Source organism: Oenanthe melanoleuca, chromosome 2 (assembly GCF_029582105.1).
Source record: "Oenanthe melanoleuca isolate GR-GAL-2019-014 chromosome 2, OMel1.0, whole genome shotgun sequence".
NCBI classification, from domain to species: Eukaryota; Metazoa; Chordata; class Aves; order Passeriformes; family Muscicapidae; genus Oenanthe; species Oenanthe melanoleuca.
This window is the reverse complement of record NC_079335.1, coordinates 68,089,864-68,115,966: the sequence shown is the minus strand read 5'-3', so window position 1 is coordinate 68,115,966 and position 26,103 is coordinate 68,089,864. Positions and strand designations below refer to the sequence as shown.

General features: G+C 38.7%; 1 protein-coding gene across 2 annotated transcripts in view; it reads right to left on the bottom strand.

Annotated features, from left to right (window-relative positions):
* DDC (dopa decarboxylase) overlaps positions 1-26,103 on the bottom strand; it is a 72,175-nt gene that overhangs the window by 38,463 nt on the left and 7,609 nt on the right. The window contains exons 2-5 of one of the 2 annotated variants that reach the window (XM_056484728.1): positions 17,553-17,970; positions 11,620-11,857; positions 4,989-5,102; positions 4,212-4,331 (exon numbers count right to left, since the gene is read on the bottom strand). In XM_056484728.1, the coding sequence (XP_056340703.1) occupies positions 4,212-4,331; positions 4,989-5,102; positions 11,620-11,820 (435 nt within the window). In that variant the 5' untranslated portion in view covers positions 11,821-11,857; positions 17,553-17,970. The remainder of the gene's footprint in view (positions 1-4,211; positions 4,332-4,988; positions 5,103-11,619; positions 11,858-17,552; positions 17,971-26,103) is intronic. The other variant, XM_056484727.1, reaches the window with a different exon arrangement.

Genomic DNA, 26,103 nt, shown 5'->3' with positions numbered 1-26,103 from the left:
ATCTCTTTGATCCTGGTCTCCTCCATCCTGATTCCTCTGCCTGTTCTCTTAAATCTTTATGCTTGTTCACTTTAGGCAACAGCCTTGTGACCAAGTGCTAGAAAGCTGGACTCACAGATTTAAATATATGAGAAAAGGCTCTTAAACCAGGCACCAATCTACTCTTAACTCATAACAACATCAGAGCAACTGTTGATTTCTCTTACTCTGGACTTCTGCACATTTAAGTTCCATCACAACCTGAATACCAACTCTCACTTCTATCAAGTTACATGCCTAATTATAAGGCCTTCTTTCCTACTAGAATTACCTTGGGCAAGTAAATTATTTGGCTGAAAGAGAAAAAAACACCGAAACCCCAAAACTGCTAGGATTCAGTATAGCTAACTGCACTTCAAAGTATTCTTTAGGTATGTTTTCTTCATCACCAACAAAGTTTAAAGGAACAGTGACACACTACTTCTAAACTGCACTTTGACTCACAGAACATCAGTTTAAAATGTGAGTTGAATACTCTGTGATGACAAAAAAGGAGAAATTTTGTCTTAATTTATCAGTAAACTTCCCAGAAATTCTTTATGTGGTTTCCATCTAGAACACACACCTGAGACATGCCCTAAACTACTTTTTTAAACTATAAGTAGCAGTTTTTAAATACATGCTCATAAATTTCACTCTCTATGCAGGATAAAGTTTTTAGGTACTTTCAAAGTTGATCAAACATCATGTGAATCGTAGCAGTGTTCTGAATAGTCACTTATTTTAATATCTTTGTCTCAGAAATATCCCATGTCAAAATAATTTTGGAGTGATATTTTTTGTCCTGTACCAAAAGTCTCCCCTCCCTTTGTTGAAGACCTGTGCATACTCACTAAACAACAAATGTTTAAGTATTTGGGAAGTGATTTTATTTCCCTGAAGGTGAGCCTGATCTGACAGATTTCATATGTGAGAATGATGCCAGTGAGTTCAGACTTTCTCCTACACTGAAGTTAGCTGAGATATTCATATGAGATCAAGCTTTCTTCTATACATGTCAACATCTCAACAATGAATGAATGCAATCCAGCTGAAATTCAACAGCCTTATCAATGGAATAATCAGGGAAAAGGACAGTCCTGGAACATTTACTGAATGTATTGCCAAGGATGAATATATTTTATCTGCTTTTCTTGTTGTGTAAGATTTGAGGAATGTAGACCCCGGGGCAAAAACACAAGCTGGAAACAATTTTGTGCACTTTTTTGCATTTTTTTGTGCATTTTTAATAGCTGCTTCTGCTGCCTACAGTATTATGGCAACTGAGACAAAGTATTACAGATCATTACAGATACAGTATGGAATTAGGATACAATTACTCCTTTTGGTCAAGAAAGGTAGAACTTCCACGTGGAGGCAAGGGGTAAAGGAAATTCAGTCTATTAATTACAGAAAACATAATTTGGAAATATCCTCATTTAATGTTATTCTGTATATGGTCTGTAGCCATACAGAGCTCTCATCACAATATCAGAACATGGAGAAATCCTACTTTTTCTGTCTAAAAAGTCAAAATAGCTGAAATAAAAGAACCATTTACACTGTTAGTGTATTTCCAGGACATGTACGGAAAACACATATTACAAAAATGGGCATTAATATATAAAAGAAATGGCTGCAAGAAATTACAAAGGTCAAGGCATTAATTTGAGATCTGAAAATTTAGGCCCCCACTATTCTGGTGATCACCTGGCTGGGTGGGCAAATGACTTAGGCTGAAGAACAGCCTCAGCTTTCTAAGGAGTGCATCAAGATATCCTTGCTCTTCATCTATGCTGGTGCTAGTCAATGTATACAACAGTTCTTGTAGGAATTTCATTTCACAGAAACAAGGATGAAAAGAAAAGGGCCTGCTGCCCAGGTGAATTTTGCCTCCTGATATACAGCTGGGACAAAGCCTAAAGGTACCTGAATCCAGCAACTTGGAAATGCTTTTGGACATTTCATAATACAGACAGACTTTTTACCCTTGCCTCAGTTTCCATAAATCACTTATTTTATACTGAGTCACCTTTTTTACACTGAAGCTTTTTACACTGCTTGCAGAACCTGGTTTGCAATGCTCTTCTATACATTTGGCACCAAAGTCTTGTGCTAAATATTTTTGCGGAAAAAAACCCGTCTTGGTTCTTGAACTACTTGGCTAACTGACAAGTAAGATAAATCAGCAGTGTTCTTTGCCAGGCCAAAGATATTTTTGTCTCACCCCTAAAATACTTTTTCTTTGCAGAGCAAGAAAATTCTTTAAAATTCAAAGCAGGTACACTTTCCAGCAATTTATCTAGAATGATCAGCAGGATACAAACTTCAGGAAGAAAGTTGCTTTCTTGCTTATTTTTGAAAGCTGTTTTTTCTCCTCTTGAATGCTGTATTCTGCATTAAGTGAAAGATGATGATACCTTTGCTTTTACCACAGGCAAACAAAGGTTGCCATGGCAAGCAGGCTCAAGAGGCGGAGGAAATATCAGCAAGAGCTGATGTTCATGTCCACCAGAGCTCTGAACTGAAATTTTCTTTCATCTTTTGCCATTTTGAAGTGTCATCGTGCACACAACAAAGTGCTTCATATTGACATAGACTTTCAAATGTAATTAAGAGGCAATTTTCACAGGCTCAGTTTTACCCAATAGCACAATAATTACTTGGCATTTAGAAACAGAATGACTGGCACTTTCATACACTCACGTTGTCTTTGCCTCACGCTTTCTTGCTTGGATCATTATTGTTTCAAGAGCAAGACAAGATGATCTGCAGCCCAAATGACTGCATCATAAGCTGGAGCACAGAGCCCACCTTCGATTCTGAAAATGACCAGTTTCTGATGAAAATTATGGGCAATCCAGCACTGTCAGCCTGGAGGGGCAATATTTCCTGCTGATAACAATCAGGCATAACTGCTTGCTTTAACTGGTACAAAACAGATGCTGTTACAATGCATGAGGGAAGTTTGATTTCTTGAACATAAAGCTCTCCCTAGCTATCATAATGATAAAGATACTAACAGAGCAAGCAGATGAGTAAAGAACTACACTGGAAATACACTGGTGTAGGTACAGGTCCATCTAGGACAATGAAAGCATTTGGGTTAAATTCATTCTTGCCTTGGAAGATATTGGGAAGAATTAATTGGGATATACTATAGGCATTTGCAGCTGAGATCAAAGAAAGAAGCCCCCAGTTCTAGCATCTAAATCAGAAGTATATTAGAAGCCTGTCTTAGGACAAAATTGATTAAGCAATGCCCTCAAATGACAATACTCCAGAGATTATCATAGGAGCACAGAACAATTATTTAAATTTCAATCTTCTTCATAGAAGAAATCTATTTTAGATAGATTAATAGCTGTTACCAGAGTTGTATTTGTAGAATGGCTATGTGCTAGTGAAGCCATGGCTGACAATATAGCTCCATTATGAATGCAAGATTGCCCATTGATGATATATTCATTATTGTTCAGGTTATTTGTTCAGACATTGCAAGTTTCATTCAGCAGTCAATGTCAAAGTTGGGGACGTTTTTCTAGTTTGGATATGCAGTGTAGTCTCAAAATTGTATGATCTATTGACAGAACTGCTTAGGTTCACATTTCAAGCAGGTCGTCCTTTTATTATAATATTCTGATATTTCCTTTTGTTATATAAGAAAAACTTTAAGTAGTTTCAACATCCTTGGCAAAAATTGATAGCCTTTCTACAACATTCTGCTATTTATATTTATCAAAGTTTATCTCCAGTGTTCTGTGCAATGTGACTGAAATAAACAATTGCACATATAAAAGGTAGACTTCTAACTTCAGCTAGGAAACATCACTGCATATTGTTGATAAATATGAGCTCTGTTTACTGAGTAGCAAATTAGTGTCTTCATCCTACACAATTCTGATTTGAATTTTAAGCCTAAATTTTAAACTAATAACTAAATTTTGAACTAATAACAATTCTTCACTGAGAAGTGTTTTAGAAATCAGCTGCTCTAAAAACAAAAGCATTACTTTCATGAAAGATCCTACAGACATTCTCACAGACCATCAGACCTTCTGGAAGTTTAAAAGGATCCCATGTGGCAGCAAGAAAAAAAAGTATTTTCTTTGTTTGTGTCCTAGTATAAAGACTTTATAAAATCATGATTTCATGAAATCAATATATATTCTTTTTTTCATGTCCCCTCTTACCTGAATGACTCCTCCACCTTGGCCATCCTTCCCAGCTAAAAACTCTTCAGGCAAATTAACCATTTTCCCTAGCCAATCCAGCATGACAGTCTCCAGCTCTGTGCAAGCTGGACTTGCAGCCTGTGGTGAAAAACAGAGCAGAGGGAATAGACCATGAAGAGAAATCACTAGACCAGCTAGACCATGAAGAGAAATCAGATCTACTAGAGCAAGAATAATTCTCTTTTTCTTTTGCTGTAAAGGAAGAGACTAGATGACTAATGTCACCAGCCAAGTTGGGGAAGACCATTTTGTGCATGTAGTTTTTAATACTTATTAAAAAAATTCAAAATAGGCCTTACATAGAACCATGACTATGAAATGTAAAAGCTAGGATTTGCATACTGTATATTTTTTTTCAACATCAAATACCTCTTTTGAGAAGAGTATATCTCATATGAATGTTGGGGTTTTAAGATAATTTTCCATTCATCCGGATGAAGAGAGAAGTAACAACAACTACAGCCATACTTATTACTGGATAACCAGTATGTTTGCATTGCTATCAATAATTCTACATGTTGGTGATTTTTCAGGAGCAAAACTTGTATGAGGAAATAGCCTTTTATTCCTGGAATCATTCACGGTGTCTAAGGGAAAACCCTTAATTAATCAAGGAAAGTTACCTACAAAAATACTCCTGTGACTTCACTATTAATCAACAATTTCATTGTAGAATAAAATGCTTAAAATCTTGGCAAGGTGAAGCACTATTACCACACACCAGAGTAAACTCACCCAAGAGAAGCCCACACATCCTATTCCGCCACACAACATATCTGCAAGAAGAGCTGGGAAGGAGGAGGCAGCAGGGAAGTAGGCAAAAAAGTATGGACTGTGCCAATGAGTCACCTGTATTAAAGGGAAAATAGCTCTTTTTAACTAATACAGAAAGCAGAAACAAGTAGTCACAAAATCAAAAAAAGTTAGAGGTTGTGACAAACCAACAGTTCTTGACTAGCTGGCTGTAACATAGGATCCTGTTTTTTAGAAAAACTTAACTTGCTTTTTTTCATTATTTTTTAATCCATCTTTTACTCAAATAAGTAAAAATAAGTAAGTTCTCACCCCAACCCCCCAACAGCTCCAAAATCAGAGCTTTCCACTTATATTCCTAGAAGACAAGAATTGTGTGGGTCATGGCAGCCTGAGCTTTTGTGCAGGACATCATTGAGTCTCTACTGTCAGAGACTCTCTGGCATTTTGTTTTTCCATCTTTGTCATGCAATTTACAGAGGAAGAGTGTCTTCAGTGCAGCAGAGGTCCATAGGATTCTCTTGCCCATGCTCTTGTGTTATATGTTAATTCTCAGGCACTGAATCTGACCAAACAGCTCCTCACCACAAAATGAAACAACCCATCCCAGTATACAACACCTTCTGTAGAAAATCAAACTCTCATCTCCCTTTATCAAGTTGGTATTTACACATAATTCCACTTTGTATGAACTAATATGAGAGGACAACATAGTAACTGCATAATTGGTAGTCAATTGTCTTGCCAATGCAATGCTTAGAATTATCTTATGTAACATCCAAGTAATTTTAAGGATCTCTGAGATACTTGATAGTACTCCATAACTCCAACCTAATAAAATTTGAAAGCAGGAAGCGCACAGCCACACAGCAGTGTTCAGTGGAAATAATGTGATATGTGACATGTTTGGCAAAACCAGCTTTCACATTCAAGGTAAAAGGCAAGTTTTTGGAAAAAGTGCTTCCAGAGCTGCAAGCAAGAATTAAGCACATCTATGTAAGATTTCTTTTCATGGCTGGAAATCCAGAGGCTGCCGAGTTATTGAAGGCTAGCCCTTTCTTACATAATTTTGTTTCCTTTTTAATACTGGAATTCTTCTGTTACAGCTGGAGGATAGTAAGAATATACATTCTCTCTTGCCTGAGGTCAGTGCTTCTGTGCTGTTTTGTTCCCCATTCCCACCTCTGATGAATTTTAGCTGTTATACTCCTCTGTCCCAGTCTGCGATAAGGTTTCTGGTCCTGGAGCTAACTCAGAGATTGCTCTACCACACTGTTCTGCATGATGGAAATAACCCTTTTTTTTCCTTTCCTAACTTTGCTCATGCCAACAACCAGCTCTTCTTTAAGGGATGTTGTCCATGCTAAGGGGAAACTGTCTTAACTCTTGACAGAGTGAATCAGGTATCACTTTCCCTGCTGCAGCGTAACAATTTCAAATGTTCCCATCTTTCATATGAAAATATCACCTATCCATTACAATTTTCCACTGTCTAAACTAGCCCTATACCTACTATGTTCATGATTCCATTTTTACTGGTCACTCAATTGAAACATGTCAAATCAGTTATTCAAAGACAAGCCACTGTGAACCTTTCCAGCTGTATCTCATATTTGGTCAGGATATCTTTCTTTGCTGTAACAAAGTTTTAGAGCGCTTGTGGCAAATGCCTTCCTTCACAAATCAGGAAAAAAAAACCAAAACCTGGATGGGATGTAGTCCTTCACAGGAAAACAATAAAATATTCAAGAAACAGTGGTCCCCGATAGGATCCACATGCACAGACTTTCACTGATGTCCATAATGAGCCAGAGCTGCCACTGTTCATCTCCCCAGCTCTAATCCTCTGTGATCTGTAAGACTTGTGACATTCATCTTGGGTTAATCAAGTTAAACTGACTGCTTGCTGGGAGCCATTTGCTTGATGAAACACAGCAAATTCCAGTTGCACCACTTACACAAAGCAAAAAAAGCTAAAAGCCCTGGGGCAAGAGCAGCTGCGCTTCTTCCTCCTGCCTCCCCCTGTCCCTTGAAGCAGCTGTAAAATTCTCTTTTTCCACCATGTTGGAACAGATACACTCAGTAAGATATTGCAAAGAGCCTGACATAATTGATGCCTGTTTTTTTTAGCCCTCTGCTGATAAATAATGATATACAAATATCTTGGGTTCACTCTAATTACCACTCTAGTGCTTCTCAGAGACATGATATTTCCAAGATTTCTTCTAAGGATGTCTTTCTCTGGCTTGCTTAGTCTAAGCAATAGTCTAGCACGAACTAAGGAGAGGTACTTCAGCTGAAAGTTCATGGATTAATGGATCCAATGTGAGGAAAATTAACATATTGAGTACTGCTATTTCAGTTACAGTTACTCGATCATTTTTGGTTCTAAAAAAGGACAGCAAAACAAATCTGAGAGAGAAAGGCAACTCTGACGGATCCTGTTACATGCAGAGCCTTTCCATGTTGTCTGCCTGATGTGGAGATCAGAGTTCTGCAGTTATTCCCTCTGTGTTAGAATCAGAAACCTAGCACCATTATTGTCATTATCATTTGGTGGACTGCCCTTTGAAGGTCTACCTTACCATAAATAAGTTTCACTACTCATGAACGCTCTTCTCCTACAGAGTGAAGACAGCAATAGATGCTGCATTATTACTGCTTCACACAATTCATTCACCCCTGCTCTTCTGAAGGAACACCATTTTCACACTTTTAATCATTAGAAAATATCTGAACACAACTAATAGTAAAGATGTCAGCATGAATGAAACAAGAATCACTTATGGGCCACCAATAGCTTACAGGCAAAGCAAGGGTTTATGATATGTCATATTACTCATTCTTTCTGAAAAAGCCCTTTCTGAAGTTCTTCATTTATAAAATGGATATAAGATATTCCCTGGTTAAACACTGGGAAAGTGCTATAGTACACTAGATGTAAGGAGAACCTTAAACAAGGAACGATCAGGGAATGAGATGGACCAAGCTGGCAAGCAAAGGGTGAAGGGTTATGTGGTCATGAGAGAACTCAAAAAGAAGCTAAGGCTAATGCAGACCATTCTGCAGAGTATCCACATAAATTAGGAAGTGCTGAGAGGGCATCATTAGGGCAGGGGCAGGACAGAGGAGCTCTCCCACCTTTTCTGGGAAATCAAGACAAATAGGTGCCTCTCCGAAGCACCTATAAGCCGTGGCACAACACACAGAGAACAAACAAGAGGAAACAGAATGCTGTGTGCAGGTACAGGACTGTGATTTCACTGGGATCACAGAGATGCTGTGGGATTGCTCACATCTGAAGTGATGCAGCAGATGAGGACAGGCTCTTTAGCAAGGTCAGACCAGGAAGGTGAGGCAGAGGAGTTGCCCTTTATGCAAGAGAACAGCAGGACTGCACTGGCCTCTGCCTAAAAATGGACAATGAGCCAGTCAAGAACTTGCAAGTCAGGACTGGTGAAGGTATCAAAATAGGCAACATATGGGGGTGTGTGTCTGCTACAGACCACCTGATCAGAAGAAGCACATGAGTGCAGCATTCAGACAGGTGGAAGAAACCTCATGTTCACAGGTCATAGTCTTCACATCTGCTAGAAAGACAAAACAGCAGGACATAATCAGTCCAGGAGGGTTCTGGAAGGCATTGCTAATTACCTAACATGGGAAATTGTGGAAGAACTGATGACAATGTGGGACATGGTGCAGGACTGCACATTTACCAACAGGAAAGATCTGCTGAAGGCAGTGCCCTGGGCTGCATCCAAAGCAAGGGCAGCAGGGGAAAGGAGGGGATTCTGCCCCTCTGCTTCACTCTGGTGAGACCCCACCTGGACTACTGTGTTCAGCTCTAGAACCCCCAGTACAAGGGAGGACACTGGCCTATTGGAAAGAGGAAGAATATCAAGGTAATGAGAGGAACAGAGCACCTCACCTGTGAGGAAAGGCTGAGAGAATTGGGATTGTACAGCCTGAAAAAGAAAAGGCTTTGGAGTGATCTAACTGGCCTTCCAGTATCTAAAGGGAATGTACAAGAAAGAGGGAGAGAGACTTTCTGCAAGGGCATGTAATGATAGAACACACAGGAATGATGTTAAAATGAGAGTAGGTTTAGATTATATACCTGAAACAAAAATCTTCACTGTGAGTGTGGTGAGGCACTGGAACAACTTCCCAGGAAGGTTGTGAGTTCTCCATCCCTGGAAGTGTTCAAGGCTAGGTCAGATGGAGAATGAAGGGGAAAGGCCAGTACTGTTTAAGATCTTCATTAAATACCTGGATGATGGGATAGAGTCCCATAGGATAGCATCCTCAGCAAGGGGAAGGGAGTGTTTGATACACTGTATGGTCATAGCAATTCAAAGGGACCTTAACTGCCTGCAGAAATGGGCCAACAGGAATCCCATGAAGTTTTCCAAAGAAATGCAAAAGCCTGTACCAGGTAAGGAATAACCCCCTGCCCCAGTACAGAGAAATGACTGACTGGCTAGCAAGCTGCTTGGAAGAAATGGACCTGGGGATCCTGGTGGCCAAGCTGAACATGAGCCAGAAATGTGCCCTGGCAACAAACACTGTGACCCAAGAGCATTCTGGGCCACGGTAACAAAACTGCTGGCAGAAGGTCAAAGAGTTGATCTTTCCCTTCTACACAGCACTGGTAAGGCCACACCTGGAATGCCACATCCAGTTCTGGGTTTTCCTGTACAAGGAACAAAGACATGGCCATATTGAAGTGATTCCAGCAAAATACCATAGAGATGATTAATTGCTGCATCTGTCATGTGACAAGCATCTGAAAAGCTGTTCAGCCTGCAGGAAGCTCAGGGGGTACCCTGTTAATGTGTATAAACACCTCACGGGAAAGTGTAAAGAAGATGAAGCCAGACTCTTCCCCGAAGTATCCAGTGACAAGACAACAAGAAAGGTGGACAAACTGAAATAGAGAAAATTCCACCTAAACAGAAGAAAAAGCTATTTTACCATGAGGGTGATCCAACTTTGGAACAAGACAGCAGAGTTTGTCCTTGGACATATTCAGCTGGACATAGTCCTGAACAACCTGTTCTAACTCAGCTTTGAGCAGAGGCAATGGACTAAATGATCTTGAGATACCAGCCGGTCTCTACTATACATGACCTTGTGGTTCTGCACAGGTTCAGACATGAGTCTTCAGAACTCAGTATAAGCAATGTGGGTGAAATCAGAATTACTGTAAGAACTAGGATTTATATTGTGCTCTTAGTCTCACTAACATTTCATACCAATGGAAAAATTTAGGATAGAACAATTTTACTTCAGAATGTATCACTTTGTAAAAGTAAATTTGTTTGCAGGGCACATAAATATCAAGAAAAAGTCAATTTAGTTAAGAGAGAACATGACATGTTGATGACATAATTGGAATTCAGTGTCTCACTTTCTATTCTCAAGTGATTCATCTCTTGTTTTTTAATCCATTATTATTTTATTGAAAGTTCTCAAGTGTTCAAAGTGTTTTCCACTCTACAGACATTACTATTTTCCTCCAATGAAAAAGAAAAGGCAATTATATCTATGAGCAGCAATTAAAGTATTTGCATGTGTTGGACATAATTCTCTTATCTAATCTGCATTGATTTAATTCTCTTGGATTTAAGACTTCATCCACAAACCTTTGAAAAGAGTGCAGAGGTTTCAAGTGACTTCAGTGGAGCTTTTGCCTGTCAAAGTACACCAGGGCTGGCTCCAAGGAAAACAAGATAAAATCATATTGAATATCAAACATTAACATTGGTCAATGAAAAGGAATTGGTATTATAGTACACTGATCTAAGCCATTTGATTGTGATGTCCATTCCCATCACAATCATACCACTTAGCTGCATCTAGAGAAGAAATCTGAAGTGTTTTTTGCAGAGATCCAAAGGAGAGACTCCTCATTAACTTTTACGAATAATTCAGTCCTCTTCAAGCTACTTAAATGCCTTAGGAGGCAAGCACATATTTAAAATAAAAGAGGTGTACCATGAGTGGAAAAACAAGAAAATTTCAGGTCTGAACAAATGCCAGATGCTGTGTTCTGCATTGTCTGTCCAACACTCATCTATTCAAAGACTAATATTTAGGCAGTGGCCATCTGCCTTAAAAGCTACGAGAAACAGTTGACATTTAGGAGAGTAAGTCAACAGAACAAGTATTGGGGAGAATCCTTTCTAGCTAAATCTCTAATAAAAAGAAGTCTCCTAAGAGAATTTTAACATTTAAAGATCAGCTTGAAGAAACACTTTGGGCACAGCAGACTAATAAAAATATTATTTTGTAAAATATTTACTGTGCTATGAAAGTAGTAAAAGTATCACATGAAACTGAAAGTTATGAAGTTTTGCTTTAACCAGTCCAAGGGAGGAAAGGGAATTATCTCAAAAAGTAAACCATGCATGAAGCAAAAGAATGATTTGATTCCTTCTCAGAAGAATGGAAAACATTAGTTATATCATATTCAACATGTAAAGCTGACTCCTGCCCTCTAAAAGTTAATCAGTGTGGGTACTTATGTTGGTAAACCCACACTTTCTTTAAGGTGTTTGAAAACCTAAATGCAGTATTGAACATTGCACTACAGTTCCATTTTTCTTACCCCTGGCATAATGATCTTCTCAATGTCTTTAAAGACATCCTCAAAGCTCTCAGGATCCTGGGGCGCACAGTCTGCGATGAGGGGCCGTAGGTATCCTGGCTCCACATCTGGGAATACCTGTCGTTTCTCTATCTTCTCCAGGTAATCTGCAACATAGTCCACCATCTCCTTCCCTCTCCTGCGGAATTCTGCAGCATCCATGGCTATCACAGCTTAGGGCTTATTCTCAGAAAAACACCTTAAAAAAAGAGAGAAAAAAATAGTCATTTCTGGAAGAAAAATTTACCATTTATAGGAAGACTCATGTGGTCATGATATGATCAGATTAATACAGAGAGGCAATAAGTTTAGCACAGAACAGCAGAAACACACTGATGAAGATTCAAAAATTACAGATTTATTTCCTACAGCTGCTGACTGACACAAGGATATAGCACTATTAAGTGACACATAATCAGTTCCCTCCTGCCCTATAGAGAAGAAGTGTTAAGAAAATAGCCTGCTGTATGTCTCTGTTATAATCTGTAATAACAAGCTGTAATAATCACAGTTATCACAGTGATCTACTGTGCTGGCCTGTCATGTTATCTGCTTCTTGACTCCTGTCTTACCTCAAGATGTAGCCTCTTTACTTTTTCACTGCAAATGCATATGCTGTGTCATCTACAAAACTTTGTTTCTTAGTGAGGTTTCAAAAAGAATTCACTTCAAGTTGATCTGTACTGTGTTTTGCAGGAGAATGTGAGGAAGCTCTGTCTGGGGCTGTCCATATTTCCAAGATGTGGGGCTGCAGCTGCAGGTGTTCTTTGAGATAGGCAGATTGTGTGATACACAATCACACAAGGTGATACATGGCTCAGCTGAGATGAGCTGGAGTTTGCCTGCAAAGTGCTCTGCAAACATAAATTCATGGTATTACGGTGCCTGCTCCCACCACCCTGGCCCACCCAATTTTATAACTCTGTGTAGCTGTGCATTTTGAGTACTCACTGAATATATGGCTGAAACTTTTTATCCACTGAGTACCTAAAATTGTCCCAGAGTCTTTATACACTCAGACTGGGGGATACAGTTCCTTGGAATCCAGTCAGAAGATTGGCAAGTGAAGAAAGGACACTCACTGTTGGTCTCAAGAACTACTGTGCTTAGCTCACACACCTGTTGATCTTCACTTGTAAGGAAACAATTATATTCAGCACAATGTGAATATGAGATAATTAGGAGACAATTTTTCAGATATCAAGTATTTGTGATAAGGATTTCTAACTGAAGACATCATTTTGAGAAAAGAGAACCTCCTGGGCCTCATTACATTTGAATCAGTACTGTAACATCAAAAAATAAATACATCATTAATAAGCACTGTTTAAGATGTCTCTGCTGCTTCAAACAAAGGATCTGGATTTGTGTGGCACAGCTGCTGCTGCTATTTAAGAAGGCAGAGGGCTGCTGTAGGTCACTAAATACTTGGGAGAGCAGGGATCTGCACAGTAGAGACTTCTAGATCTTCAGAGATGACTGCTCTTGTTGAAATTTTACTAGAGTTTTAGTATTCTCTTTAATCATTTTGTAAGTGTTTATTTGGCTCTGTGTATACCTCTCATTATGGGATATTAGGACTTTTCTCTCTACTGAGTTGCTGGAAATACATCACCAGTGGTCATTACAGTCCTTAGAATGTGCAGTGTGTGGCTTTGTGTGTCACCTCCCTTTTAAAAAGTTGTGTTTAAGCAAGTAGTTTTGTTCCCACTGCTTCAAAATCAGGATGATTCAATTTCTTCCATACCCCTAAATCTTATGTGCATTTTCATTTAACACATCTTTGTTTGTTGTTCAAAATTTTAATATACCTTCTAAAGAAATCAGCATGAACTACAGAGATCAATATGCATTTCTGTGGCAGCAATCTACTTACACACCAAGGCTCTGTTCTTTGGTTTAGATATTTTTGTCAGAAGAAATCTAAATATTGTACTGTTGCATTTATTTTTCAATGTATCTCTGACTTAACCCTTAACTCATGCTACTATTATTTCTTTTATGCTACTTCATTCATGGATTCATTGGTATAGCATGCCCTAAAGAACTTGCATGAGGTGAACTGTTATTTTTTCCTCTGGTTTCAGAGAAGAAAGCTGTGAAAAAAAGAATTTAAGACACAACTGACAAATTAGTGGGAGATGCCTGAGAGTGAAATGACTCAGAACATGAGAATTGGTGCTTCCAGCACTGCTGTTGCTCACCACTGCGCTACAGTTATTCCTACAGACCTTTACACATGGATCGGCTCAGCTGAGTATCTCATTCTACATCTGTGGTTCCACTGAACCCCAAGTATAGCATAAAGACAGGTAAGAGCATCACTATATTCTCTCTAGCTTCACTTTGTAGTAACCAAATAAAAGGGACCACTTAACATAAACAACTTCTGTGGATCACGTGGTCTTTTCCTAAAATACAAATCAAATGGCATAAATCAAATCACATTGTGTGTAAGCTCACAACAGCTCACAAACACACAGAAAAAAAATTACTTTATCAGAAAAAAAAAAAAAAAAAAAAGAATTTGCTTTATCACATTACCAGAACATACATTGTATGTTTTGTAGCTTGTGATCATTTTACCACCACTTAATTTTTTTTAACCTGAAATTTGTTGTACAAGTAACATTTACATCATCTTGTTGCTACACAGTATGCTGATATAATCTATTGTTATTTTTACTATTAGAAGTTTGGACAAAGTTCTTGGATATCAGGATAAGCAAATAAATATTATATCTAAATATCAGATACACATTCTGTGTATCTATCTCTTTTCTATTGCTGCGGAACTCAATTTGACAAGATATACATTTTGTATAATCACTAAGATCTTGTTTGTTATTAGCTAACTTTACTTCTTCCCAATAATGGCAGGTTCACTGGCTCATCCTAGCATTGTTTTGGCTGCACTGCTTCTGTCATAAATCACCGCTGCAATACCAAAATTCAGGTAAAGAACTAAATGACAGGGGAAACCCACTGTTTTGCATGGACAAAGTAACTGAACCAGGAAGCTTAAACATTAAGAATCAAAGGTTGAGCCTTTCATCCCAAATGTACCACAATGGTTGCAGTGTTATAAAATGATATGAACTAGTATTTACTTAACTTCTAATACTCTTACAATTCAGTTTGATGCAGTGAAGTATGTCAAGCTGCTTCAACCTGAAGCAAAGTATTTGATTCTTCTTTCCTCCAAAAACAGTATCAAGAAATTAAATATCTACTTTTTTTCCATTCATGCATTTTCCTTCCTAAAAGTTCTTCCCTGAAAATTCCATACCTATACCTAGTAATATATGTATCTCACAGGGGAACTGTGAAGGCACACTCCTTGCAGGAGCACAGTGGTCATCCTTTTCACCTCCTGATTTATATCTGTTCCTCTGTGAGTGACAAGACCCGCTTACACTTTAATCCTTTTATTTAACACTTTTATTTTTATTCTCTTCCTGAACTGTTTGCTATAGATCTCACTCCATTTGCTTGAAAGTACTACTTGCTATAGAAGCCATCTCCAGCAGACAATTGTAATGCTCACTACTGAGTACTATCAAAATGCAAATTACTTCACTTATCTTCCAGTAATACCAATATCTCTACCTCCGGCATGCACATAAAACTCAGGTACAGTGCAACAACACCATGCATAGGGAGAGACTTTCCCTCTATGCCATTATATTTTAAAAATATTGAGATTTTCTAAGAAACAAAATACTTCAGACAACTCAGGGTTTAGGATTTAAAATTAAAACACTGTTTGAGTGAATTTGTATTTTCTGAAGGGATGAGTGTTACAGTCTGCCTGCATTCAAAATATCCACTTAACTCAAAGGAACTTAAACTGCAAAATAATGCAAGCCAAGTTTCCAAAACTAAATGGAAATTTCAGAGAAACTAAGTCTCTCTCTAAAGTATTTAATAGTAGTCTGTCTTCTTGAAGGCACCTAAAGAGTGAGAAAGTCTCCACAGTTTCAGAGATCCTACACCGCCCAGGATGAGTTTCAGCGTATTCAGTATCTGCAAACTGAGCCCCAAGTGAGGAGAGCACAGGTTTTCAGGAGATGCCCTGTCTAATTTTCAACCTCTACCACACTGTCAGCAGTCTGTATGCAAATTCACTGACAGCCTCACTCTGACTGATAAAATACAATTTTACCAAGCATACATTCTGCCCGAGCATTTTTGTTCCCAGCATGAATCAATGGCTATTGTCACTACTGCATACTTCAGATGAAAACCTACTTTACTGGAAAAGATTGAGTTCTGCTCTAAACTGCAGGTAAAACCAAGAAAAATAATCTCAAACCTCAAATTATATCAGTGTATCTTTTTTTACTAATTCATAAATAAACTCCTTGGTCTTTGATTTCGCTGCAATTTGTCAGAGGACAAGTACTCTACACAATCTAAAGTTGACATATCCTTTGTTGCTTTTTTTAAACTACTCCTCCTACCTCAGAAATTAGAATACAGACACATTTTTTTTACTGAAGTTACAGAAAACTGTTGTTAATCTTTAGATTGCATGTGTTCATTTGCAAGCAATTTTCTACTTTATCTGAAACTGAACCATGCAAATGAGTAATTTATGCACAAGTAATTATTAAAGATATTTATAGGTATAGTATTATGTTGATAACATTCAGCTTATTCATTATTTCTGTTAAAAAGGTATTGTCTATGATTTTAGAATCTGGGTGGGTTTTTTCATATTTACTAAATTTGAATGTAAAATATATCTAAATGCTACCAGGAAATTTGCTATGAGAAAGAAAAAGAGAAACAAGATGAAAAGGCAGAAAAAAGAGGGAAAAGAGAAAAAGCAGAACAAATGAGAGGTATATTTGATGCATTATAATTTTATCTCTGCCTCTTCTCCAGTTCATCTAATTGAAATAAACAACAGCTAACAAAATCTTTTATCAGCTCCTGTTTATAAATGCAGACAGGAAGAATGCATAGACACATTAACAACACCTAAAACTATAGCTGTACTTGCTCAAAAATAGCAACAAATGTGTATCTTTCCAGTGCATTAGTCAAGTGCATTTTCTATTCTGCCAAATGATTGTTGCAGAACAAAATGTAATTTAAAGGCTCATGGTGCTTCATTGACACCACTGAAGCCACGAGAACTTCCTGCTACTGATCCCAAACGAAGGTTTTTACATCTGTTGCCACTGTTAAGCTGAACCTCCCCTGCTGGCAATAGGATATTGCCAGAAAAAAAGCCCAAAGATGAATTTACTTTCAGCATGAGTAAAAAGGAACTGGATCTACTCTGTACTTCTATCTTTGCACAAGTCAAGAATTAGGAGTATATGTTACAATCCCTATATTTCATTTAAAGAAATACATTTTCCAGAAGTTGCTGGCTGTATTCATTTTCTATCACTGGTAAAGAGTCTGCAACTTCATAATGCTCCCTGCTGAGGTATTACTACAGTGATGGGAAAGGGTTATTTCTGAGGAAAACTTCACCCTAAAAGTCATGCATTTAATTTATCTTGAAATTTTATTATTCAGAATATTTGGCAGAGAATTTCTCAAGTTCTGCTTGGTTATTACAAGCTCTGCTATACTTGGAAAGACAGGATACAAACTTTTGTATACACGGGATTCTACATAAATGTATGAACAGTTACAGCTGACATATATCAGATGTAAAAATAAGCAAACACAACACAATAGGTGTACACTACATTGTGTAAACTTAGATTAAAAATACATGCTTCTTTTTATTATTATTATCATCCCTAAAATAACACAAGCTGGCTGTTTATTAGCTGAGCTCCCACTCTCTATAACCAATTGTTGCATTTATCCAAATGCACCCTCTTGAATTGAATAACCATAAAACTTTAAGGACAAAGAATGTTACTTACAGCGAGCTGATAAGGATTTTGCTTCTCCCTGCCCTTCTCGCTGCCTTTCTTTGCTCCTCAGTGACAGCTATAAAGCAGAGAGGATGCAGTTGCCAGCATATATAGGCAGAGTACCCATGTCCCTTCAGCCTATCACAGCCACGGGCTTTGCACTGAACGTGCACAGCAGCATCTCCCCCTCCTCCCGCAGATCCTCCGGAACACCCTTCGCAAAGGCAGCTCCCCGAAAAGCAGCGGGACCCGACCGAGAACGGCCCTAGCCTAGGTTAGCTCTGCAGTGCCTGTGTTTTCGTCCAGGGGCTCCATTCACAAATTCACCAGCAGCGAGTGTCGGATCACATGCTCCCCGTCTGTGCTGCACACTCCGGGACATTTCTGCTGAGGCTGCCGCAGTAAAAGCGAGTGCTTTGATCCACTTCTGTGAAATGTTATTGCCAGGAAAGAAACACGGATACGGTTGAAGTACCACTCAAATGACTGCAAGCTCTGAGCAGGAACACAGCTGTGGAATTAACATCCCCAGATAAGCTTTACCCAACTTTTTCCAGTTTCTCTCTTTAATCATATGTACACTTAAAAGCAATTCTAAGTGTTTAAGATTTGTTTTCCAATTCTAGTTTTATGTGGAGTCCTCTTCCCTAAATGAATCCAGGTGGCTTCTTGTCATTTTTATTTCAGTCAAGTTAATCTAAAAAAAAATACTATCAGCATTTCCTAGTCCTGAACAGCTTATAGCCAGGTAGTGTGGCAGATTTGGGATGGTCATTGCTCTCAGACCAATGTCCAGTCCAGTGCAGTATTATTACAGCCAACCTTTTTTGTGAAGGAGGAAGAAGTCACAGCCTTTTAAAACTGTCATGGCTGTGTTTGCTCTTCTAATGTTACAAGACCAATGAAAACTCTGCTCCAGTTCCAGAAGAGCCTATTCAAAATAAAAACAGGACCTAAATTCCCCAGGTGAGCTTTCTGGTGTCACTGCACTTGTTATGCCAGATGTCATTCTATGATCTGACTTGCATTTCCAGTGCCTGAGTTGCCTACTGTAATGATTAGTTCTTAAACCTTGAAAAGCATCAAGAAATCCCAAAGTAAGTTTTCCACCTGAACTTCTGAGTGCACAGGGTTACAAACTGGGCATATTGGGACCCCATCGGAAAACAAGCGTTTTGGACACTTTTCCTGTTATTTCTTTCTTCCTGAATTTGACTGTAAAGACTGAAAATTCAAAATTTGTTGTGAGGGCATAAGAGATGCAAAAATTGAAGTTGTCTCTAGTAACTTAAAGATAACTTAATCTTACTTCAATGTTTCATCCAAATGGCTTGCAAAAGGTAAATAACTTTCAATGGAAATTTAAAATGGAAACTAAAATTAAGATTGGAGCATTAAAATGCTGGTTTAATTAGTGTTGAAATACAACTGCAAAGTCACCTGATGTGTTTTTATTTTTCTCTTATACCTGTAAAGCCTGCCGTGAAGAAGCAATAGCCACATTTTCCACTTCGATATTTCTTTTTGTAATTTCTCAGGAAGAAAAAGGAAATAAATTCTGAAGGTACAACAGGTAAGCTGGAAAGGGGGAATTAAATGCCCTTCTAAAAAAAAAAAAAAAGCACGTTCCATGTGCCTTCTACAATTTAAAAATTCTTCTTGCTCATATTAGTTTCATAATTCTCATCATAAGTGTTGCCAATAAACAAATCTTTGTTTAACAGAATCTTTCTGTGGTGGACAAAAGGAAGATCATTAAATCTGCTATCATAGCTGTTGGCTAAGTCAGACTTGATGTGGCCCAGTGAATTTCTTCCAGACCCTTCAGACTGCTCTCTCTTTCACAGAGAACAATTTCGTTTACTGCTGAAACACCAGAGATCCCCTCTTTAGTGCCAAACTGTTACAAAATCCAGGATACAAGTGTGTGAGAAATAACAGACGATCCCAAAAAGTTTAAAGGCTGGGGCTTGTTGGTAAGTACCCAACAGATCTGTTATTCACAGCTAACAAGAAACAAGCTTCAATATGTTTTTGCACATTGAAGTCAACCATGATGATGATACATAAACGATGCTGTGCCCATGCAGTAACAGCACCAATTTATTACCATTACTGAACCCTTTGGTTTGCAGACAAGGTGGGAGAGAGGCTGTGTTTGAGCAGGAGGCTCCAGCACAGCACCAGAAAATGAAGCTGACAATGTGTTGTCAGTCACTGCAGTCCATTGTCAGCCCTTATGCAAAGACATGGACCAAAGCAGAGGGGATTAAACAGTTTGTACCCACTTTCTAACAGCTTTTGCCTCTTCCACGATTGTGCCATGCAGGTTAGAAATGAAAATGCAGTTTCCTCAGGCTTTTAGTCCAGTTATGATTAGATGGCTCTACTCCCAACTCTGCTTTTCCCTTACCTGAATAGCCTTCTCATGCTAGCTTTGTGGTGTAGGTCTGTAGTTCATTGAGCCTAACATTATTTGAAAAATCCTGTTCTGAGCTGTAACATAAAGGCCTTTAAATGGACTCAGATATACTCACCATCTTAGACATTGAGAAAATAATTTGAAGCAATTAATCAGGGATCTAGCACAATGTTTGTGCCTGTTTTTCACATCTGGTGTCAAAGGAACAGTCACTGTTGCCTATGCATCAAAAAACCCATAGCTTTGTTGTATTTGGTTTACTCTGTGTCTGTAGCTTAAGGATGCTATTTGGAGCCTGCAGGCATTTTTTCCAGTTTTCCTTTCAGCTGCTCCTTCAAAAAGAACACAGTGGTAGAACCCCATCTTTGTCTTTCCTTTTCACCTAGTATATTCTTCCATTAATGTAAAAATACTAGTTACAGGAAATGATCTACGAGAAGGTAAAAGAAACACGAACAAATGAGAATGGAATGAAAAATCCTTTTATGTTCTGTAAACAAGGTCCAAATCTGCATAAGCACAAAGATGAGACAAGAAAGAATAGAGTGTTTTAAATAAAATGTGCAACTAACAATTTTCTAATTAAAACAAAAGGTGTATTTCCTTTGGGAGAAAGTAAGAATTAAATAAAGCCTTCCGACACGAATAGATGGATTATTCTCAACGTATAAGGATAAAGCCTAAGTCTCCTGCAGAACATAAGTAGAATTTGCAACAGATTAGCCAGGAGATGAATCTGAGACAGAGCTGACAAACTGGGAAAGTAACTATCCTCTTTTTTCATAAATATTTTATGTGTGACTGGTTTTCCTTCTTCAGTTCGTATTGCTGGTTGTGTGAACATGTGAAGGTAAACCAAAGAAGGAAAAAAAAGGAACTGCTAACGAAGTGAACATGGACACAGACTCACACACACAGTTTCAGAGGAGTTAATGTACCATTTGCTGGTTGGAGGCAGCTTGAGCATATTACTCTTATGGATGCAAGCCTACAGAAAAGAGAGGTTGTGATGAACTGAAAAAGTGTCAATAGAAAAACTGACAGGCTGTGAAGAGTCACAGAGACAGTGAGAGCAGGCTGCAATCACAGTAGGCAGACTCTTGCAATACAGAGATAGGAATAGCTTCTGCTCTGAGCTGAGATGTGCTTACCTAGGGGCGTAGGCACTGCCAGGGCACTGGTCCAGCCATGTATGGCTCACAGAGAGAGTGTTCTCAAGCATTGACGATTGTGAGCTTCACAGAAGCTGTGGCTGGCAGATGAACTGCTATGAGGCCTTAAATGTGCTGTGAAGATCTCATGTTAGAAAAGCAAGTTAAAGCAGTTAATTTATGAATGGAATTGCCCCTGTAAGGGTGAAAAGACAGATCCAGGTGAGGCATGAGGAACAAAGATGGTCTGAGATACAGAAGGAACACAATGCAGTGCTTGTTCTTCAGCAAGTGATTTGTTTGGATCACTGTCTACAAAGATATCAAAGAACACACAATGCTTGGTGAAGAAGGTATTTTGCCACTGACTGTGATTAATGCCTTGTCACAAGGGCCATGCACTTGTAATAAGCTTGGAAGACCATTTGCCACCACTGTAAGACTTGAGTCATTCTTGAAAGGATGAGAACATCGCTAGAGTCTCTTCATAAAGAGCATGCTGGTGCTGTATAACTATTTGAGATTACAGCAAGTACTATGGCAAGGCATCACACCAGTGTTTCTTGCTGTACCTCCCTGTCAGCTTTTTTGCAAAGGTATCTTTGGCTGCCCTTCAGTCTGTGCTAACACACACATCTTTCCAGAAAAGACCAATGCAAAGCTTCAGGAGACTTTATGCTTAATAGAGCACATTGGAGAAGTTAATGGAGGACTGTGTCCTGTGGGAGGGACCCCATGCTGGAGCAGAGGAAAGACTCCTCTTCCTGAGCAACAGGTAGAAACAACCTGTGATGAACTGACCATAAATCCCTATTCCCTGTCTCCCATCACGACTGGGGAAGGAGGAGGTAGAGTCTGGGAAGGAAGGAAGGGAGGGGCAAAGGTGTTTTAAAGATTGATTTTACTTCTCATTATCCTGCTCTGATTTTGTTAGTAATAAATTCAATTAATATCCCAAATTCAAGCCTGTTTTGCCAATGATGACATTTGATGAGTGATCTTTCCCAGTCCTTATCTCAACCCAGGAACCCTTGGTTACATTTTCTCTCCCCTGTCCAGCTGCAGAGAGAAGCAACAGAGAGGCTTTGGTGGGTACTGGCATCCAGCCAGGTTCAAGCCATATGCACATATCCCAAAACAAGAGCTCTGGAGAACTGAGTGGGTACCAGATCTTCCACACACACAGGGTCTCCCTGGTCATGGACACACACTCACAGCTGAAGCAATAAGGTAATATTTGCTCCCTTCTGCTCGGGGTTGTTGTCTTTGTCTCAGAGCTGATATATGTGATACATGTGCACAGCCCACCTGTCTGAGTGCAGGAAGATGCATTTACACTAAGATGAGTCTTTCCACTGAGCCATGTGACCCTGCTCCTGACTGCTGCTAATATGGTTAACATAACCAATGCCATTTCCTAAGACAAACAGTCATAATATGTAAGTGTGCTGGTCACATATCACCTCCCTCTCTTTTCCCCTTTTCAACACTGTGGTTGTCACCAAGATGTGATGAACCCCATTACAGAACAGCCAGATACCCTGTCAGGATTGTGAAAAAACTATTTGCCCATGCAAGATTGCTACCAGATGTGGTGGCACCTGTTATGGAACACAGAAATGTAAAAGTACATTAAATACTACCTATAAAATCAAACAGCTGCAAGGCCTGATGCTGGACAGCAAAAGCCATGATCCTCCAGTGGTCTGGGACACAGCCACTGCTGTCTTCTTCCTCTGAAGACTGAGTGAATCATGTTCTCCTGGGAAAAGTCCGAGTCCAGATTATGATTATTTTATCATGCACTGATTGCTAAGAATTTGACACGATCTGCAGAGGGTCCAATTGACTAAAAGTGTAGGTAATTAAAGACTCTAGATAGTAAGAAAGCTACAATCATTACTAGAAATCTTGCTTAGCTGAAAGTACAATTCATACATACTGTGCAACAATAAACTACACTAAATCGTAAAAACTGTAGATAACAATAAACTATGGGGAAAGTTAAGTGTTTAATTGTAGTAAAAAAGGTCTAATTGTATCTCAAGCCGTGTGGCAAATTCTCATTTTACCAAGGACCCCTAAAAGAATCCGCCTGTCCCTGTGACATTAGGTGACAGAGCCACCAAGTGTTCACATGCTTCATCCTGCCAGCTCCACAAGAAAGGCAGTCATCTCCAGCTAGGAGGGAAAACACTGAGCCAGGAAAGATAACAGCTTAAGCTGCTGCAGGTAGCTTCACCACAGTGCAGCCAGCCATCTCCCCACTCAGAATTGCTTGCCATCTGTTCTCCTTATGATCTTGTTCACTTCCACACCTCAGATAATCACAGCTTCCACATTATCATTAGAAGAGACAGGCTCTCATTTAGCCAGGATTTACTGGCAGAGAAGGCAGTTAAATAAGCAGGACAATCCAGTGTATTCACTACATTTGGACTCAGAGGCCTTAGTTCAAGCTCCTGCTTTCAAGTACAGATGCAAGTCTTTGCCATATGCTGTGAAATGCTGGGTAAGTTCTGAGAGGAATTTTCCATAAAATATTTTGCTAGAAAGGGTTGTTCTCTTCCAGCTTATTTTTCTGTGCTACCACATTTGGCTCCAGCTAGATTTTGAATCCAAAAAGCCTAAATCTAGGCCAGGTTTAAAGTGACAGCACCCTCTGTCAAAACTCTGGCAGAGTTTGTCGCTGGTCAGAGGCACAAATTTTGAACCTCTCTGTGCTGAGGTCAGATGGTGCCATTCTAGAAGCAAACTGTTTTCACAGGAGTCTGATATTCTGCACAGTTCTCTGAAAGGCAGTTTAGGAAAGTTTTGGAAATTTTGAGATTTCTGTTTTCTTCCTTCCTGCCAACTCTTAAAAAACCACTCTCTTATTTAGCGATCTTGTTCTGTGTAGTCTTAAGAGACATCTCTTCCACCTCTATCACCAGGCTAACTTTTGTCAGAAAATGTCATTTAAGAAATGTCATTTTCCACTGTTTTCTCAGCTCAGAGAACACAGAATGATGTTAAATTATGCTTAAGGAAGGAGAATCACTACCACATTTTATGTTACATACACTGCAAAATATAAGGAATCAAGATAACTTACCTGCCCATAGCTTCTGTTGAATTCTTGGGGATATTTTCAGTTTTCTCTCTTTCAACCACACACCAGTCTAAACCTATTACTGTTGCCCATTGGAGCAAAAAGTAAGAAGACATCTATGCATCTACATTCTCCGAGTTGTGAATGATTTAAAAGCAGTTAACATTTTACACTGGTTGCTAATTTTCTTTCTTAATATCTACGCTCAGCATGTAAAATCACACTAATCTTTCATCAAAATTATCATTTATTTACTTTATCTTACACAATAATGAACTCATACAACCCACGTCTACATTTTATGTGACTAGTCTTCAAGAATAATTGTGAAAATTAATTTACTATATGTAAAAAAAAGAAAAAAAGCCTGACTCGAGATTCTTCAGCTGTGAGTATAATACATATCAACCACATTCCAATCCTGCAACATGGCTAAGATACAGGAAATAACTCAAAGCTATGCTAAACAAAGGATTAATTACATTATCTCCTTACTTCCCATTCACTGAAAAACAATCCCATGAAAAATAGCGTTACACTATATTCAATGGGTACTTACAAAGAAAAGTTGATTTCTACCAATGCTAGAATAGTAGACTGCCACACAAAGCCTGGCTCAAGACAATACAGTTCTCTTCAGCTTGGCAGCTTTCAGCACTGCTGGCTGCTGCTATCCAGGAAGACAAGCTGTAAAACTGTGATGACCAGGTGACTAGAAGCATCCTCAACTAGCATGTGGAAGAAGACTGGGGAATAAGGGATCCAGAATCTGTGTTAAGACTCAGAACATTTTATATAGTTCTGCCTGTTGAATTTGAAATAGAGATAGGTGGAGCTGTGGGTTTTCTTACGGTGAAGCTGTTCACATCCGTATCAGGCATGTAAAATAAATTTTTTTCTTATGTGAAAAATGGGCTGAATATTGTGCCTGGGATCGAAATGGGAGTGTAGAGGCACTGTGCAGTGAAGAAGGGGATGATGTCCAGATTACAGCAGGGGACATAACTTCCTGTACTCATAGCTCAGTTACACTGCATCATCTAGCATTACCTATTTCATATTTCTCTTTATGTTTGTCCTGTTAAACATCTATTGAATAAGCCATTCATGTTCATAACATTTTCTGTTTGGTTGAAAAGATAACTCTCCTACTGTTTTTCAAATAAGTGAATGGTACTTCTATGGTACAACATGTCTATGTCTGTTCTGTTTTCCTTCCTGTTTCGTTTAACTTTTCTTGAGCAAAAGAATGTTTCAGACTGCTTCGGATACAATAAATTTTGATTCATCATCTTAGCAATTTCAAAACATCTCCACTACTTATCAGAGGCATCTGTTGCTAAAGTAACTACCAGTTGTCTGTAGAAACTGTATTTTTTTCCAAAAAAACCCTAATCCTCTCCTGAAAACAAGCACTGGATTCACTTCTCACATGGAATTGCGCTGAGCAGTAGAAACTACAAAAAGATGACAAATCAGAATCTGGCAGCAAGGTCAGGTGTACTAGAAGTGATAATCTTTGTATTGTAATTATGCTGTAACAACATGATGGAATAACATTCAAAACTTCAGTAAAACAAACACCTTTGCACAACTTTGTTTTGTAATCTGTGTACCAGACATGCGTACACTAAAAATAAATACTTGAAAGCAATTGGCAGCAAATGGCCTCCACAGCCTCGTTCTTGTGATGGAACTTGACCCTCAAAACAAGGAAGACAAACTAAAGATGTGCCAATATGCCTTTCCTAGTAAAACAGCATAAACAAGCCTATAGGTCCACCAAAGAACCTGCATAACATCAAGACAATTTGAAGCTTCAAAATTAATGAAACATTCAAATTAGGGATTATTTTCTAAATAGAACGGTAACCAAAAAGTGTTTTTTTTATCAGC